Source organism: Poromitra crassiceps (genome assembly GCF_964638095.1).
Source record: "Poromitra crassiceps genome assembly, chromosome: 20".
NCBI lineage: Eukaryota > Metazoa > Chordata > Actinopteri > Beryciformes > Melamphaidae > Poromitra > Poromitra crassiceps.
In genome coordinates, this window is record NC_139637.1 from 8,622,525 (window position 1) to 8,636,185 (window position 13,661).

Here is a 13,661-nt window from a genome sequence, read left to right on the forward strand (position 1 = left end):
TCAGATTTGTTTAATAGCAGATGTTGATACTTATATGCACACTACACACTCATTTCTTCATGACCTCATATCAACAAGATATGGTTTTATTTGAGGAACATTGTAATCACATGTTAAGTCAAAGTTATTAAAAAGTCAAAGTTATTAAAAAGTATAGAATCAAATGTTTGAAACCAACACGATCAAACAATGTGAATTTAACCTTAAATTGTTGGAAACATGAGAGATGTTTAGTTTGGTGACATGAATAAAATACAAACATAACAAAGGTCCAAAAGAAAGAGATTTTAACCTGTCAATCATCAACAACAGACTCTGTGTGTGTGTGTGTGTGTGTGTGTGTGTGTGTGTGTGTGTGTGTGTGTGTGTGTGTGTGTGTGTGTGTGTGTGATGTACAGAGTGAAGCATCATGTCAGCAGCTGTGTTTGGTCAGTGTTTCTCTCTCACTCCTCTATCTAACACAGAGACACTGAGTCACCATAAGACCACAGATGGAACCCAGGGTACAGAGGTTCAGTGAAGGTGCAGTTGAACGTGTGGAGATGAATCAGTTTGTCAGAGGAAACATTGTAGAAGGACAGAGAGCCAGCAGGCCAGTCAAGATACACTGCGACTCTGTTAGAGCGAGAGGAGGGGAGAGGTATGGCTGTGTAGCTGTTATTGTGCTGGGCTCTGTAACCAGCATCAGAGCAGAACAGACTCCAGGACTTTTCATTCCCTCCAAGCCAGCTGTCAGCACCCCGTCCTCTCCTGCTGATTCCTCTGTAAGTCACTCCTATAAGAACCCTTCCTTTCCACTCCACCTCCCAGTAACAGCGACCAGTCAAACCATCTCTACACAGCAGCTGAGCCCTGCTGTCAAATCTCTCTGGGTGATCAGGATATGACTGCTCCTCTCTCACCATCGTCACCTTTCTGTTGTCAGACAGGAGGAGCTGTCTGCCTGCTGTGTTTGGGTCCAGTGTGAGTTTACAGGCATCTGATGAGACAACAAGACTCAATACAGAAACTCTTTTGATTCTAATAGAGCTGTTTATTATCTGTTGATTTATGAACACTTTGACCTTTAATTTCTTCACACTTTCATGGTGACACATTCTATCAGCCATCATCTTCATTCACAGCAGGACTGAATGAAGAGATGTCACAAGCTGCTGTGAGGGACTTTCCATGTCAGCAGTTGACTGTTTAATACTTTATTTAGCTGAAACAAAGGAGGCTATTCTGATGTTTCTGTCAAAGCATAACACTGCTTTTAACACCATTGATATCATTTATATAGTCAAACATGTTCAAGTCCAAACTCTACTTCAATCTGCCTTTTCTCATGTTGATACCAGAGTAGGACACAGACACACACACACACACACACACACACACACACACACACACACACACACACACACCGCACGCACACACACACCTCACCTCACCCCCCCACATACACACACACCTCACCCCCCCCACACACACACACACACACCTCACCCCCCCCCACACACACAGACACCTCACCTCAGCCCCCCCCCCACACACACACACCTCACCTCACCCCCCACACACACAGACACCTCACCCCCCCCCCCCCAGATACATACACACACACACACACACACACACCTCACCCCCCCCCACACACACAGACACCTCACCTCCCCACATACACATACACACACCTCAGCCCCCCCCACACACACACACGTCACCCCCCACACACACAGACACCCCCCCCCAGATACACACACACACACACACACACACACACACCTCACCCCCCCACATACACAGACACCTCACCTCCCCACATACACATACACACACACACCTCAGCCCCCCCCCCACACACACACACCTCACCCCCCACACACACAGACACCTCACCCCCCCCCAGATACACACACACACACACACACACACCTCACCCCCCCCCACATACACAGACACCTCACCCCCCCCACACACCTCAGCCCCCCCCCACATACAGACACCTCACCCCCACCCCACACACACCTCACCCCCCACACACACAGACACCCCCCCCCCCACATACACACACACACACCTCACCCCCCCACATACACAGACACCTCACCCCCCCCCCACACACACACTTCAGCCCCCCCCCACACATACAGACACCTCACCCCCCCCCCCCACACACACACACACCTCACCCCCCACACACACAGACACCCCCCCCCCCCACATACACACCTCACCCCCCCACATACACAGACACCTCACCCCCCCACACACACACACTTCAGCCCCCCCCCACATACACAGACACCTCACCCCCCCCCCCACACACACACACCTCACCCCCCACACACACAGACACCTCACCCCCCCCCCACACACGCACACCTCACCTCCCCACATACACAGACACCTCACCCCCCCCACATACACACACACACACACACACACACACACACACACACACACACACACACACACACACACCTCACCTCACCCCCCCACATACACAGACACCTCACCCCCCCCACATACACACACACACACACACACACACACACACACACACACACACACACACACACACCTCACCCCCCACACACACACACACACACACCTCACCCCCCCCACACACACAAACACCTCACCCCCCACACACACAGACACCTCACCCCCCACACACACAGACACCTCACCCCCCCCACATACACACACACCTCACCTCACCCCCCCCACACACACACACCTCACCCCCCACACACACAGACACCTCACCCCCCCCCCCCCCACATACACACACACACACCTCACCCCCCCACACACACAGCCACCTCACCCCTCACACACACACCTCAGCCCCCCCCCCACACAACCAGACACCTCACCTCCCCCCACACACACACACCTCACCCCCCACATACACAGACACCTCACCTCCCCACACACACAGACACCCCCCCCACACACACACAGACACCTCACCCCCCCACACACACAGACACCTCACCCCCCCCCCCCCACATACACAGACACCTCACCTCACCCCCCCCCACACACACACACCTCACCCACCCACACACACACACACACACACAGACACCTCACCCCCCCCCCCCACATACACAGACACCTCACCTCACCCCCCCACACACACACACACCTCACCCCCCCCCCCCACACACACACACACAGACACCTCACCGCCCCCCCACATACACACACACACACACACAGACACCTCACCTCACCCCCCCCCACACACACACACACACCTCACCCCCCCCCACACACACAGACACCTCACCTCACCCCCCCACACACACACACACACCTCACCCCCCCCCCCACACACACACACAGACACCTCACCTCACCCCCCCACACACACAGACACCTCACCTCACCCCCCACACACACACACAGACACCTCACCGCCCCCCCACATACACAGACACCTCACCCCCCCACACACACACACAGACACCTCACCCCCCCCACACACACACACACACCTCACCCCCCCCCCCACACACACAGACACCTCACCCCCCCACACACACACACACCTCACCCCCCCCCCCACACACACACACACAGACACCTCACCCCCCCACACACACAGACACCTCACCCCCCATACACACACACACACACACCTCACCCCCCCCCCCACACACACACACAGACACCTCACCTCACCCCCCACACACACAGACACCTCACCTCACCCCCCCACACACCTCACCCCCCCCACACACACACAGACACCTCACCCCCCCACACACACAGACACCTCACCGCCCCCACACACACACCTCACCCCCCCCCCACACACACACACACAGACACCTCACCTCACCCCCCCCCCCACACACACACACAGACACCTCACCTCACCCCCCCACATACACAGACACCTCACCTCACCCCCCACACACAGACAGCTCACCCCCCCCCCCCCCACACACACACACTCATAGGGCTTTCACACCGGCAGGGCTCCGTGCCGGTTCCGGTTCCAGAACCCTAATCTGAACTGGCCGGCGCGTTCAGACCGAAAAAATAATTGGTTCGGAACCTGAAAAGTTGGTTCTCAGTGGAACCAATAAGTAGTTGGTTTTCCTTGGAACCGTGACATCATCAGTGGGCATGTCTCATTCTAGGCTGTGACAACGAGCAGGAAGGAGAAGAAGGCAGTGACAACACAGAGAAAAATAATTTGCAGTGGTCTCCTGAGGAAAACCAAATGTTTAGTGGCGATTTGGGCATCTACCGAATCTCAAGAAAAGCTAGAAAGCAGTACAAGAAAGAACAAGTCGTATGCCGAACTTGCAGAAGAGAGGGCCAAGGTTCACTCAAACGCCAGACCAAATAATTAATAAACTTAAAAAAAAAAAAACTGAAGGAGGACTACTGAATAATGTCCTCCCACTTTGGTTCCACTTAAACTGGTGTGAACACGGGCTGATTCACCAGAAAGCACCAAGGTTCTGGGACTCCAGAATGGAGCCAGAGCCAGAGCCAGAACAGTGTCTGTCTGAAAGCGTAACAGACACCTCACCTCACCCCACACACACACCTCACCCCCCCCCCCACACACACAGACACCTCACCCCCCACACACACACCTTACGTCAAGTTTCATGCTATACGGCATAGCACCACCTACTGGCAAACACAGAAAGCACTTTATCTCGATAACAGTTATTCCGATCAACTTCAAACTTGGGGAAAGCGGTTAGGGCAGGTGTGGGCAACATGTTTTTCCTGAGGGCCATACTGACTTACATCAAGTAAGTGAAGGCCACACATTGGAGATCATACCTGCCAACACTCCTGATTTTCACGGGAGTCTCCCTATTTTTAACCCTCTCTCCTGTTGTGATTGGTAATTTCTTGTTAATCTCCTGATATAATAGTGATACAAATCCAATGGCTGTAGCAGATGAGATTTATTAACATAATTCTGCCTTTTATTGAGTTTTTGGGGGTCGTTTTGTTTTTCTTTGAGTCCGGCCCTGGGGCCAAATGTGGCCCCAGGGCCGTTAGAAATGAAATGTTATAACAGAAGTAGAGTATTGGCCAGAATGACATGAACATTTGGACACTTATTCAGCAGGTATCTTGTATGTTGCGTTCAGGTGCACTGTAAAAAAAGAAAAAAAAATGCAATTCCATCGTGGGCCACACCGCATGCGTGGGCCGTATTTTGCCCATGTGTGGCTTAGGGGGACCTGATAGAGTGCAGTGCTGAATTTGTGCAATTGGCATAGCGCCACCTACTGGCAACACAAATTTTGTTTATCTCGAGAACCATTCGGCGGATCGACTACACACTCGGGGAATGCGCTGAGGGGGACCTCACGGATTTCAGTGCCGGATTTCATGCAATTCGGCATAGTGCCACCTACCAATACCTTACACACACACACACACACACACACACACACACACACACACACACACACACACACACACACACACACACACACACACACACACACACACACACAAACACACACACACACACACACACACACACACACACAGCATAATACCAGCAAACTAGATTTGAAGGCCGCATAGCGGCCTGATAATCAAGTATGTTATATATCCTATAATAAAATTGCCTAGATGGATGGGCGGGCGTGTGGTGTCTGTCTGTCACGATTTGATTTAGTTTTGTGTCACGAAAGTGACATCGCCCGATGTCACTTTGGTGACGTTCAGTGCCAAAAAAATACCCTTAGACCTCAGGGGCCGGTTGCACCAACTGGTCTTAACTATGCCTGGTCGTAACTCCTACGTCGGTCTTAGTTAAGACCAGTCTTTAGAGTGGATTTATGCCTGTTGCACCAACACGGCTTACGTCTGGTCTTAACTATGCTGGTCGTAGCAATGCGCGTCCATGTGAATTCCCAGGGAATGCCCCCTGATTGGATGATGTTGCAAAAATGTGCCTCGCGACCTGCTTGGAGCGTCACTGTGCCACTACACTCTATCAGCCACTACTGTAAGTCCATCACTACACTACACTCCTCCTACCCTCCCTCGCTCCGGGGGAAAAATGGCGGTGATTGAGCCAGACAGACAGTCGGAATTAAATTGAATGTAACGTTCCCAATTCTATGTATTAAATTCTAAAAAATGAACGGCAACATTTGGGAAGGCTAAGCCACACAACTAGTTCGTTGTAATCTAACATCATGCTTCAAAGACGGAGAACTGGCTGTGTTACGACGATGACGGTAAGGACTCAAAAAGGTCTCCGCTGATAAGACACGGAGATCTCTGTTACAGGCAGGCGCTACGCCTCCTCCTGACCAGGCGTAAGAGTTACGCCTGGTCGTAGTGAAAAGAAGGCTTAAGCCGTCTTGGTGCAACCGGCGTAGCTGTTAGGTCGTAAAGTTACGACCAACTTAGCTTAAGACCAGTGTAAGACCAGTTGGTGCAACTGGCCCCAGGGTGTTTATATCCCTATACTATTCCTATAGAGGTTGACAGTGTGTCTGTGACCTGAGGGTGTTAATATCCCTATAATATTCCTATAGGGGTTGACAGTGTGTCTGTGGTGCTTAAACCCGAACCCGTTCGGAGCCCAAGTGGCACGTGGGTCGGAGTCCGTTTCAGACTGAAAACATAACTTGTCTGAGATGACAGGTTGAGAGGCGGGTCCTAGTAGCATGTCAATGATTTTATTTGACAATTCTGGGGACTGGATTGGGCTTTGGCCAATCCTGGCGTGTTCCACCCCCAAATCGAGTGGGATTCAGCGTGTTGTGGCGCTCTCCTCGGGAAGAGCCTGGTGACGCGAGGTTTAGTGGCTGAGTGGAGCTCAGCGAGCCGCAGGCAGCCAGCTGCCGGAGCGGAGAGTGCAGCCCGTCGGCCTGGAATCTCCGAGGTGCGACCCCTGACAACCAGGCTCTCAGGCACGCGCCATTAACGCCATTATCGTGGTAAATACAATATTCCTGGAATGCGAGTTTTAACGAGCCAGTTACATTTCTTTGCATTCTTAGGCATAACCGTTTTCTTTATTGTGTATTTCAACATACAAATGGCCAAGTTAGTAGTTAGTTTATGGGATAGGAATTCTGCCAGATGACAGGCACTAGGCGCCATTTTCTCCTTCATTTAGAAGAGAAAATTATCCTGAAATGAAGATTTGATTGACAGCTGCCATGTCGTGATATGATTGGATGAAATGGGGTAGAAATTCTATAGTACTATGTGACTTCCGCAAACTTTAGATTACTGTTATGAATGAAATCTTGAAAAATGAACTTTTGATGTCTAAAAGTGTGAAAAACTAAAGAAATTAGATTTTTGTGATTTTCTTTGCATACATTATTAAATAGGTGCACTGCATACCCAGGTATTTGAACTAAAAGAAAAGAAAATTCATTTTTGGGTTCAGCTCGACTTTAAAGCCCCATTCAGCAACTTTTCCAAGTTTTGCTATTGGGGAAACTGCGCCCTCTGGGTGCAATAGTCTGTATCAGTATCGCCATTCAAAGTCAACAAAACACAGCACCAGAAAGCTCTATGTACATGTGACATTGTGTACTCACCACATGAGGAAATAATAATCCATAGTTACGTGAAACGTCATTTTCATATCAAATCTGCACCGAGTTACTTCCTTGTTTTACTGAACACAGCGCTTCCGCTGTACAGGCGCGGTATGCCGCTCATGCTGTCTACGGGACGCAGGCACAAAATGCTTAGTGCCAGGAGAGGCCTTTGGAGGGCGCTGTGTGACCAATAGAGGCGACATTCTGCCTCTTAGAATACACTGGACCATCTTATATTAAGGTGAAAAAGTTACTGATGGGGGTTTTAAAGCTCCCCTCCTGTCAGTTACGCCTCCCTGTTTCACTTTTATGTTCTATGAAAACGTACATGTGCACACGCTGTAACAACACTCATCACCATTTGTGCCAAAGAGCTTACATTGATAAGAAGCAAAGCCTAACAGTTTGTTCCACTGCAACATAATGACTGGAGGCGCTGTTGTAAAAGAAGCAGAACAGTCCTCGATAGGTCCTCTGACAGATCAGGTCGTTAAGTTTATTATGTCCGAGGAGTCTATTTAATGAGCAACTTTCAAGTGATAAAGGACAAAAGCTGGTTATGACAACTATGATGTCACTCAGTGGTGACGGCTAAGTAGGTGGGCCTGAGTAATATCATCAGTGATGTCACTCAGTGGTGATGGCTAAGTAGGTGGGCCTGAGTAATATCATCAGTGATGTCACTCAGTGGTGATGGCTAAGTAGGTGGGCCTGAGTAATATCATCAGTGATGTCACTCAGTGGTGATGGCTAAGTAGGTGGGCCTGAGTAATATCATCAGTGATGTCACTCAGTGGTGATGGCTAAGTAGGTGGGCCTGAGTAATATCATCAGTGATGTCACTCAGTGGTGATGGCTAAGTAGGTGGGCCTGAGTAATGTCATCAGTGATGTCACTCCAAATCTTCACAACAGCATGGGCTTCAGGAAAGCCCTTTGAGCCTGTATGATATGACACATTTAGTTCAGTTTCTCCTTATATTTACGCATCTACTTTTTCCTTTCTTCTTTCACAAGCAAAAGACCAGGCAAGGCCTGACAACAGCAGGGCCATTTGCAACTATTTTTTATCAGATATTGGCAAACACTGCTTTGTTTTATGTATCTGGTTTATATGCACAGTCGTATGGTCAGTTAGGGAAGCTGGCTCTATTGAAATCTTCAAAACTACACTCAAAACCCATTTATTTTCCCAATCATATGGTTGTGTTTGATGGTGTCATTCTCTGGAAACATTTATTAGCGGTTGAGCCAGCAATATCAGTATAAACTTAGACTTAGACCTAATTTAATAATATGGCATCAGTCGACCCAGTAGCTTAGATAGAAAATCTAATAGCTGGTGAATAAACTTAGTCCTGAACTGCTGAGCGGGCTATCACAAGCCAGCAGTATCAGTCTAAACTTAGACCTAGACTACCTAGACCTGAATTAGCAGTATAGTATTAGTCATCCTAGTAGTATGGACAGAATATCTAATATCCGCTGAATAAACTTAGTCCTGAACTGCTGAGCGGGCTGTCTCAAGCCAGCAGTATCAGTATAAATCTAGACTTGATTTTGTAGTATAGTATCAGTTGTCCCAGCAGTATAGGCAGGAAATTATTAGCTGCCAAACTTAGTTCCACCTCTGCGCATATTCTTTCGTACTGGCTCTCCCCTCTTCTTTCTCTCCTCCTCAGGTGTCCTTCACTGGCCTGACTTGCACCCCCGCCCGCCCGTCGACCGCCACCTCAGCCCTCGATTCGATCGCCATCGTCCTGGCCACCTGTCGTCACTCTGGCCCATCTACCCACTACTCCTTCGCTCCCCCCTTCCCCGGCCTCATCATCACCACCGACCCCTATCCTCCCCTCCTCTCATCTTGGTTGATGCCACCAATGCGGACTCATGGATCCCTCAGATCACCCTCGTGGAACTCCTGATCATTTTCCCCCTTTTCACCTCGCTAATTAGCTAGTATTCCCTGAACTTACTAACACTTAAAGACTCAATTTTCTATTTCTTTTTGGAATCTACCTTTTTACACTTTCAACTTTCTTCCCTGATCTTAGGATCATTTAAAGACTACATTTTCATATTGCTTTTGTTGGACTCCTATTTACATTTTCAATTTTCTGTTCTTTTGTAAATTTTATTTCTATAATGTGAAACTCTGTAAATGGTTAGCCCGGCATCTTCTTGGCCTGTCCCGGAGGGGGGTCCCCAGAGGGGGTCCATAGTTGGGCCCTTACAGTACATCGGCCCTCACAAGGTTCCTCCTCAGCCAACAAGTCACTGAGGCAATCCATGTGGTGCGCACTGGGGGGGGGGGGGCATCGGTGCTCTGCATCACTAGTAGAGGGATGCCGGTAGGTTAGAATATCTTAGGTTAGGCGATAGATTAGCTACAGCCTAACTGTAGGCTGTAGACCTGTTATAGTGTTCAGGCTAAAATCAGACTAGAGCAGAATAGGACAGGGCAGACTAGGCTGTAGATTAGCTAGATTCCCTGAGTTCTAGTTAGTTCTGGTTAATGGCTAGAGTAGTCAGATTGTCTGATTTGCTCCCCCCTTTTCCTGCTCTCTCCTCTCTCACACTCTAAAGCATACCACTCATTCTACTCTAAAGCATGGCATCCCCTCCTTTCCCTGTTCTCTCCTCATACTCTCTCTCATACTCCCCCTGCTCTCCCTCCCCACCTCCTCCCTTTCCTGAACTATCCTCCCCCACTATTCTAAAGCATGGCACCCATTCTATTCTATACCATGGCACCCATTATCTTTCCCCCGTCCCCTGCTCCTTCCACACCTCTCCTTCCCTGCTCTCTCCTCCCCCACATTTCCCATTCGCTCCCCACCTTCTCCCTTTCCCTGCTCTCTCCGCCCCGACATCCCCCGCTCTCCCTCCCTCCTCCCCTCTTCTGCTCTCTCCTCTTTCTCCCTTCCCCACCTCCTCCCCTTCCCTGCTCTCTCCTCCCCTTCCCTGCTCTCTCCTCCCCTTCGCTGCTCTCTCCTCCCCTTCCCTGCTCTCTCCTCCCCCACATTTCCCATTCATGTGGGAAATTGACCTCATCACTTTCCTGCTCTCTCCTCTCACATTCCCCCTGCTCTCCCTCCCCTGCACACTCCCCACATCCTCCCTCTCCTGATCTCTCCTCCCCCACTATTCTAAAGCATAGCACCCATTCTACCCTAAAGCATGGCACCCTTTCTATTCTATATTTCTATATTTCCTATATTTCTCTATCATATGATTGTTCAATGTGTTTTCCTTACTACTGTAATTGCTACTGTTGTGTCAGCTAGAATTAGCTAGACATATTTTCTGTGAAGTCCTCTGAGACATGCTTGTGAATTAGGAAATAAACTTGACTTGACTATGGTCTCATGGAGTCACAGTAACGTACGTGCTATACTAGTTGACTGTTGTCTTTGCAGTGTGTTCAAGTGCACATTTTTGGCCGTGACACAGGAGACGTGAGGTGATGCAACAGTCGGCATTCTTTGTCTTTTGAAGTTTTGGTGGTGTGTTGCAGCCTTAAGATATCCGCTGGAGAAAATAAAATCCATGCACAGATTTACCTCCTATAGGTCCACAAATTTCACATATATTATTAAGCTCCGCCAGCGCCACACAGCTTCCTGGCTCGCTGGTTGCTCACCAGCACATCCCAGTGGGGCGGTGCTTATAGTAAAAATCTTGTCTAAAAGTATTAATATTGAACATGTCACGTGTCTAATTTGCACAATTCAACACTGCATTTTCTCAGTGTCTCAGAAACACACTCGCCAAGTTTGAAGTCGATCGGACAAATGGTGTGATAAACAGAGAACATACAGACAGACGGTCGTGCATTTATTAAGGAGATAAACACTTACACTTCCTCAGACCTGGTTTCAACCTCTGGAGTCCACCATGGTCCACACTGTGGGGCAAACAAAGTCAGACCAGAGTATTCTATTTGAGGACAGAAACAAAACCTTCCCTATGAAGGGTTTTCCATATAATAGGGACCGTTCATTATTTATGGAAAGGGTCACTGGAGGAAATAGGGGAGGGTGATGCTTTTTAAATATATACCTGAGAGAGTCCAGTCTCCAGTGTGGATCCTCCAGTCCAGCAGAGATCAGCTCCACTCCTGGGCCTCCTGGATGATTGTAGCTCAGGTCCAGCTCTCTCAGATGGGAGGGGTTGGAGCTCAGAGCTGAGGCCAGAGAAGCACAGCCTTCCTCTGTAAGCAGACAGCCTGACAAACTGCACACACACACACACACACACACACACACACACACACACACACACACACACACACACACACACACACAAATTAATCCATGTCAGATTTGATTAGTAGCCTACTGTGAAATTAGTTGTGATAATGGTGTCAAATTCTAGCAAAACGGTTACTGCCTCATACAGTTGGCTAGTCAGCTCTGTGGTTATGTGCTGCAGTTTGAGAGTTCCCTACTCACTGTCTGACAGAATATTAGAAGTTCTTTCTACTTTTTCAGGTTTCAACAACTGAGGCACAGAGAGGTCAGCTGACAGAAGCCGGGCTCTCAGCTGTCAACTGTCCTTGTAAAAGTCAAAACATTTAGTAGAGTACAGGAAAAACTTGAAAAATCCAAGGCCACTCTGTTTCAGGTAGAACAGTTAAAAAGCCTTTATTGTGGCATGGCTAAATCTTACACAATTAAAAAGACCAACGCGTTTCAGCTACAGAGAGCCTTCATCAGGGTAGAGGCCCAACACAGAAATGCATGGCATTTCATGGCAATAGAAGTCATCCTCAAATCTGCCAGAGGAGGGAATAGACTCAAACATCTCCTCCAAAGAGAAACCTTTTGGATTGTAACCCTAAAAGCAAATGATGATATTGATTTCTCTCCATTTCTCTGAGTCAGACATTGTTTTTTGTTATTGAGATATTTTGCTCAGTTAAATTTATTTGGTTCCTCATCCTGTAGCTTCCTGGGAGGTCTCTATGGCCTCAAATGTGTAGGCTGCACAATTGCTGCTGGTACTGTATTTAGTTCCTCCTGTCAGGTTGGAGTGTTATTCCTCCAATTCCCTTGCCCTGAGCCTGACCCGGGGGATATGTGAAGTGTACCCTTTCAGACATGAGGCATGTTGCTTTCATACATGTGGAGCATGTAAAGTAGGGTGTAAAGTAGAGAGGGGGTGGGGGTGGGGGGAATTTGGACATGACCACACAATGGGGAGTTGTGAAAACTGACCCCACAGCTGTACTTCACTGTCTGAGCATAGCCTTAAAGCAGCTACGAGCAAGGTTTTCGATTGTTATTAAACAGTCTAATTTTAATATCGATGCCTCACATCTTACCTCTAATAGTAGACGAGACCAACGCAGAGTAGTCTCGCTTGAACACCGAGTGAATCGGCCAGTGTTGTCTTGATGATTAGTCTGTCTGCGGCCGGGGCAGATCAGGAAGTGAAATGAAACGGTTTGCGGCAGCCACTTCGGCCATAACCACAAAATAACAAAATAACTTCCAAACAAACTGTTAGAATATAACGAGAGATGTTCGCGAGAGTAGCAAGCCCCTGGATGTAGCGAGCATGGCGTCCTCCTTGTTTATGGTATGTTGCTAGGCAGAGCGAAACGGTTGAAGGCAGGCAGCTGCCGTAAAACGTTTCATTTCACTTCCTGGTCTATCCGGCCCGCCGGAAGACAGACACAGCCTCTATAATCATCAAGAGAGCAATCTCCGATTCACACGGCTTTGGTCTCAGCTACTATTATAGGTAAGATGTGATGCATCAATATTACATTCAGACTGTTTAATAACAATCGAAAATCTTGCTCGTAGCTGCTTTAAGTGAATCGCATTGACATTCAACAAACTATCATGACATGCAGAGTCTGAAAACAAGTTGCTAAAAATAGATAATGGGCGATAACTGCTAACGTTCACAGCATATAATCGTTTGCGCATAACGTTAGTAATTAATTAAACAACCCTACAACTCACGCCCAGATGCATCGATTTCCTCGAGTCTCAAGCGCTAAAAATAAAACAGGTCTTTGCTATGTTCAGTCCTAAAATGCGTCAACCCTACTAGAATTATACAGAATACAGGAAGCTAGACGTTTTTACCTTCAAAA

General features: G+C 48.5%; 1 protein-coding gene across 1 annotated transcript in view; it reads right to left on the reverse strand.

The window, feature by feature from the left end:
* Positions 1–248: 248 nt before the first annotated feature.
* Positions 249–13,661, reverse strand: part of LOC310794833 (NLR family CARD domain-containing protein 3-like) — a gene marked incomplete at its 5' end in the record, with an annotated part of 41,070 nt that continues 27,657 nt past the window's right edge. Inside the window, 3 exons of the mRNA XM_083656886.1 lie at positions 249–979; positions 11,413–11,459; positions 11,615–11,788. Of these exons, the coding sequence (XP_083513012.1) occupies positions 456–979; positions 11,413–11,459; positions 11,615–11,788 (745 nt within the window). The 3' untranslated portion in view covers positions 249–455. The remainder of the gene's footprint in view (positions 980–11,412; positions 11,460–11,614; positions 11,789–13,661) is intronic.